The 5,948-nt window shown below is 55.9% G+C and overlaps 1 protein-coding gene across 1 annotated transcript; it reads right to left on the bottom strand.

Moving 5' to 3' along the window:
* Positions 1-2,489: 2,489 nt before the first annotated feature.
* On the bottom strand, positions 2,490-5,910 carry POSPLADRAFT_1057393 (hypothetical protein; the record flags this gene model as incomplete). Its single annotated transcript, XM_024480916.1, has 3 exons — positions 2,490-2,937; positions 3,003-5,364; positions 5,829-5,910. The coding sequence occupies 3 exons, from the start codon at positions 5,908-5,910 to the stop codon at positions 2,490-2,492; spliced, it is 2,892 nt and encodes a 963-aa protein (XP_024338416.1).
* Positions 5,911-5,948: the final 38 nt, after the last annotated feature.

The raw sequence follows: 5,948 nt of genomic DNA, 5'->3' as shown, positions 1-5,948 counted from the left end.
TCGACGAGACCGTTCGCGCTCGAATTGTACCCACTGATTCGAATATGGTTGATGTGGTACTTCCTCGAAAGGTAATCGGCCGCCTTGATGAACGCCGTACCGTTGTCGGTGACGATCTCGCTGAGCGCGCCCCATCGACAGAGGATGTCTTCGAAGATCCAGTCGGCAAGGGCCTTTGCTGTCTCTTTTCGAAGCATTCGAAACTCCGGGTAAGTCGTGAGCGAGCATCTACCTTGGACCAAGTACTTGTATCCGCCCGAGGCCGGCATGTGCATTGTGTCGATGTGAATTTTCGCGAAGATGGGGGCTGGTACTGCGACGGTCGGAGGAATGAGGATTTGACGCACTTGTCGAGACTGGCAGATATGGCACGATCGAACGAACCAGGCGATGTCGGCGTAGTGGAACGGCCACCAGAATCGCTCATTGACGAAGGCTCGGGTTGCGTAGATTCCTCGATGCGTGGTGCGGTCGTGGCATTCTCGAAGTATTCGAAGGCGATCACCGGGCTTGATGACTAGCTTGTGTGCTCCGTGACTGTTCTTGCGCCAGAGGGTGTCGTTGTCGAGGAAGAATTGCATGCAGTACTTGATGAATCCTTCGTAAACGCTTTCGGAGATGTCGTCAGGCTTTGCTAACGTTCGATGAAATTCGAGCACGTCGTCGAGCTTCGCGTCAGCGAGTTGCGCTTGCTCCGATCGAGGCACTAGCTCATAGCTATCCTCCTCCCTATTGAAATCTGAGCCGTCCTCGGCTCTGTCACTGGTGAAGACGGCAAGCGAAGGGACCGGTGGGAGGGGCTGAATCTGGTGAACGAAAGAATGCATCTGGTCGATCCAATCGTCGAACTCTTCGTCGACCTCGCCCTCGATGACATCACCGGGTTGAGCGGTGCGGCGAGAGAGACCGTCGGGGCCGTGCATTGTACCGGGGACGTGGACCAGCGTGAAATGGAATGTGAGAATCGAGACAATCCACCGGTTAATACTCGCGCTTGGGGCTATGTCCGGATTCTTCAGCATACCCTTGATGTACCGAGCATTGACTTCGACGATGAGGTTCCGAACGCCGATCACGTAGAGTCGAAGGGATCGTAGTGCGCGGAATAGGCCGTAGATCTCGAGCTTCGGCTGTGAAAACCTTCGTTCACGATCGTAGAGCGTGATCGAGCCGAACCTATTGTAGTAACGGACTCGCGTGTTGGCTTCGTCGCACTGGCAGAGGTGATATCCGACGGCAATGAACGACGTGTCGACTGCGAGAATGACGGGAGAGGGGGAATCATAATTGATGGCTCGGAGTGTGGGGGATGAGAGTAGCGCGTCCTTGAGGTCTTCCTGCGCCGCGATTTGCTCCGGACCGAACTCGAACTCGACGTCCTTCCTCGTGAGGCGTACGAGCGCGTCGGCGCGGTGAGCGAAATTACGGATGAAGATTCGAACGACGCCGATGGTTCCGAGGAACGCTCGAACGTCGGATAGAGTAGCGCAGGGACCCCAGTTGCGTATCGAAGCGACGCGAGAGTCGTCGGGAAGGCGTCCTTGAGGAGTGCAGCGATGTCCGATCACCATGAATTCTCGAGCGATGAGGATACTTTTTACTCCAGAAAAGGTACCTCCGGCGTAGCGCATTCGAGTGACGACGCGGTTCATGTTCTCGAAATGCTCCCATACGAAGCGTCGAATGCCGGGGTTCGAAGGGAGTCGTTCGTCGTCGTAGTCGGATTCGGGACCTTTGACGGGCACATCGTCGACGTAGGGCACCGTAACGTGCGGGATCTCGGGCTGGAGGATGTAGGTGACGTTGTCGTGAAAGATCGGGACTGAGTTCGTCCAACCCATCGGGAGCGTTACTAGGCGCATGGCTCCGTAGGGTGTCTGGAACGTCGTTAGATCTCTCGAAGACTCGGCAATGAGTCGTTCGTCGTAGCCGACGTAGAGGTCGAGCATGCCGCCGCATGGTCTTCCTCCGAATTGTTCTGCAAGATATTCAGGCGTCGGCGGTACACCGGAATGTTGGATCGTGACTGCATTGAGGGGCTCGAGGGAATGGACGAGTCGAAGAGATTTACCGTCCTTCTTGACGACACAGAACCACCGCGATCGATACGACGAGTTCGACGGTTCGTAGACTCCGGCGGCGATCTTTCGCTTGATCACCGCGCAGACTTCGTTGTAGATCCCGGGCGGAATGGGGATATTCTTCTGCACCCAGGGCGTGTGAGGAATCACGGGAAAATCGACGGGGGGGAAGTACTCGGGCTTGAAGCATCCGCGCTCGTCGTCGGTCCATGCGAAAGCTTCGTTGTGCAGGCACATGAAGTGGTGGAGGACTCGACGTTCGTCGGGAAGTAGAAAGTCGCCGTCGTGAAGCTTCTCGGTCGTTTCGAAGCGTTCGAGGGTGTACCGACCGGTAGGTTTGAATGGTGGGGGGTCAGTCGAAAGCTTAGGCATGATGGATAGAGGATCGCCCTTGATGTCTCGAAGTATTCAAAATTGTTCGGGGACGGCACCAAGGACGGGTCGGGTTTTGAGAGTGACAGGCTTGTACTTTTTCTTCGTCGCGGCGAGTATCTTGTGCGTTGAAGGGGTAGAAGTCGATGTCGTCGAAGGAAAGGGGAGAATCGAGTTGGAGAACTGTGAGATGGACTTCGTCGGAGGGGGAGCTGAGGGAGTCGAAGCAAACAGAGCTGAAAACAGAAGAGTCGAAGCCCACGTCGAAGTGTTCGACGGAGCGGCATTAGAAGCTGTAGTGTCCGAAGCGTAAAGAGACTGCAAATATGATGAAACAGAGGTGCATGCGGAGAGATACAGCGACGAAACAGCGTTCGGAGTCGAGGAATCAATAGGAGCGACGAAGGAAATACTCGGGTTTACCCCATCGTAGTCGATGACTAGCGCGGCTTCTCCTTGATCATGGGGAATCAATTCCTCGAAGCTAGAAAATGCGATTTGCGACACCCGACAGGATGCTGCCGGCTTCGCGATCTTCCTCGCGCGTACGTCGGAATCGTGACGGTTTCACCGGTGTTCGGACAGAGGATCGTAATGGTCTGGTTCTCGTCGGTGAAGTTCTTGACGACGCTCTGCGTGAGCACGTCGAAGGGTCGGCCGAGGAGGATGTCGTATGCTGCGTTTCGAATGACGTGAGCCTGGAGATACAATACGATCTCACCGATGCGGAAGGGAACATTTCGAATGAGTCCCAGCGATCGGTCCACCTCGCCGTTCGCCGATTGCATGTTCAGCTGGATAGTAGGATCGAAGAGGAGGTTGAGGCCGAGACAGACCTCTTCCGACATGGTGACGATCTGCGACCCTGGGTCGACGATGCATTCGATCTGCTCTTTGTTGTCGATCAACGCGATGATCAAACGAATCGCGTTCGAATCGCGGGCGACAGTGAATTCCGTGGGGTGCTCGCCGTGAGGGATATGCTTCAGATATGTTTCATAGGGGTCGGGGACGATTGTAGCACCGGGTTCCAACGTTGCACCCGAACACGAGAGCTGGTTGACGGCCGCGACCTCGTCGGCGCCGATTTCTACGATGTGAGCCGACGCGACGGGTTCCGTCGAGACTCGCTTAGGGGTGACGGCGTCGCGGTACTTGTTTCGAACGTCGGGCGCGATCGACAGCAACTCTTCTGGGGTCAGCGTGACAAACTGCGACTTCATCGAACGCTGGAAGATTTCTTCAGCGAGCTTCGGCTGGACAACGGGGACGATGGTCTTGTATGCTGGCTCCTTGCCCTTGTCGTTCGAGGGCTTCGGCGGAGTTGCGAAGTTTCGAACGTTCGGCGGGGCGTAGGTTGCGTCACGAGCGTTTGCGAAGGGGTGTACTGGTGGTGCTGGGGGAGCGGACGTAGTAATAGGATGAGACGTGGATTGTGTAGGCGGCGAAGGCGGTGCGGGTGCTGCTGCTGGTATCGTCGGAGGCGGGGCCGTGCTTGTCGAAGTGCTCGGGGGCGCCGCCACTCCTTTCGATGTACCAGATCCCGAGGCTTCCGCGCTCTTCGGGACGGCTGTCGTCGTAGGCTTCTTCCGCTGTAGAATCTCGACGCCGTCGAAGACCTCCCTTCGCTTCCGAAGCTGAAGGAGTTCTCGCTCGAGCGCCTCGATCCTGCTGCTGGTGTTGAGCGTGAATGTTTGCATAGTCGAGCGATCGTCGATCTCGAAGAGCATCGTTGGAGCGGCGGGTGCTGCGGGATTTCTTCTATGCCACTCGTAGATTCGATCTCGTATTGTGAGACCAGGGATAGTGCGGGGGCAGAAACTTCCGTTCGGAAGGACGATCTTGCCTTCGGTGTTCCGTTTGCACTTGCCGTCCCGAATGTCGATCTCCGCGAACTCGCAGGTGCCTACCCTGCAGCCACGATTGCCGCAGTAGTGGCACGTCTGTTCAACTCCGCTGTTCTCGTGGATGTGGACGGCAGCTTGTTGTCTCGGTGCGGGGGCGTGGTTGTGCGTAGCGTGTGTCGTCGGCTGAATAAGCGTCGCAATCGTCCTCGACAGGCTTTCGATGATCATCGAGATGTCTTCGGTCTTGATCATCCCGGGGGGCACCGTTGTCGAAGTGTTCGACGTCGAAGCGGTAGCTTGGTTCACCGCTGTCGTAGGTGTGCTCGATGTACCGTGTAAGATGAACGTAGCCGCCGCGTGAATTTCTGCCATGGTGTATGGGTCGTCGGCGTAGTGATCGGGGTGCTTGAGATGCAGTCGGGTCTCGAGCCGTGTGAGCAACGCTGGCTGGAATCCTCGAAGGAATGCGCGACTTTGCTCGATAGTGGAGAGTCGGTGCTGTGCGATGAGATGTTTCGTAATGGCCATGAAGTCGCGGTAATAGCAGCCTAGATCTGCCGCATTGTGAATCCCGATACGAGCGCGTTCCCCAATGAGCTGATCCATGTCCGCCAGCGACCACTTTCTTGTATCGTCGGCACCAGGATAGAGTGCTCGTACGTCGGCTTTCCAGTCGTTGTAGCTCTTGGCTACGTCGATGAAGGACTCGATGGTTTCCCATAAGTCGGCGACATCGATCGATGGATACCGAACGGCCCACTGTTTCTTGGCTGCGTCGTCGGTAATCTGACACTGGGTGAACAACACTTCGAGGTCCTGGAAGTAACGCCGAAGCGAACGGACTTCCGACGGGTCGAAGCTCTGTGCCGTTGAATGACCGCGCGGGGGCATCAATGGTGTGTTCGCGTTCTGACTCATGTTCGTAGTGTTAGAGGGAGCTGGGCTTGAGGAGGACGCGGTAGTAGTCGAAGGATTCGTAGGTGCAGGCGGTGCGGGGTTGGAGTTCGAAGCTGCGTTCGAAGGTGCCAATGGTGGTGGAGGTGCCAGGTCGGATGTAGGTATGACTGAAAGTCGCGAAGAGTGATACAACGGTCTATACTCCTATACTGATGCCTGACTCGTAGACAACGAGCGAGGACTTATGGACAGTACGTCGTCCTGAAGATCGAGCGAGGAAGTCGAGAATGACCACTACCCCAAGCGAAGAGGAGCAGAGACTTGAATGAATAACCAGGTCGAACTTAGGGTTCGACCGACTAATGGTACAACTACTTATACAAGTACCGACTGCGCACGGACCATCGTGTCTATGTGGTCGTGTTAGTGAAGAAAGAAACGTAGTGGTACGATACCAGGCACGAAGTGCGCACGGACCCCATTATGTAAGCTACATAATGTTCAACCTGCGGGTGAGCGCTAAGACAGGTGCCAGTATGGGCGCTAGTAATACAAGGAATGGAACAGAAAGATAAATGTTTCATTACCCCCCTGCCAGAGTCGAAGTCCCATTCGACTACTTACTGCTCACCATCTCCATACAATTCCCAATCTACGCCGTCGTCCTCCTCTTCGTCAAACCACTCCTTGCGCGCGTTTCTCCCCACGTTCATCCATTCCTCGCCAGAGAGGTGCTTCTGATGCGGCCAGG

The sequence above is a fragment of the Postia placenta genome (genome assembly GCF_002117355.1).
Source record: "Postia placenta MAD-698-R-SB12 unplaced genomic scaffold POSPLAscaffold_8, whole genome shotgun sequence".
NCBI lineage: Eukaryota > Fungi > Basidiomycota > Agaricomycetes > Polyporales > Adustoporiaceae > Rhodonia > Rhodonia placenta.
Note: the sequence above shows the minus strand (reverse complement) of the source record. Positions and strands in the feature narration are given on the sequence as shown.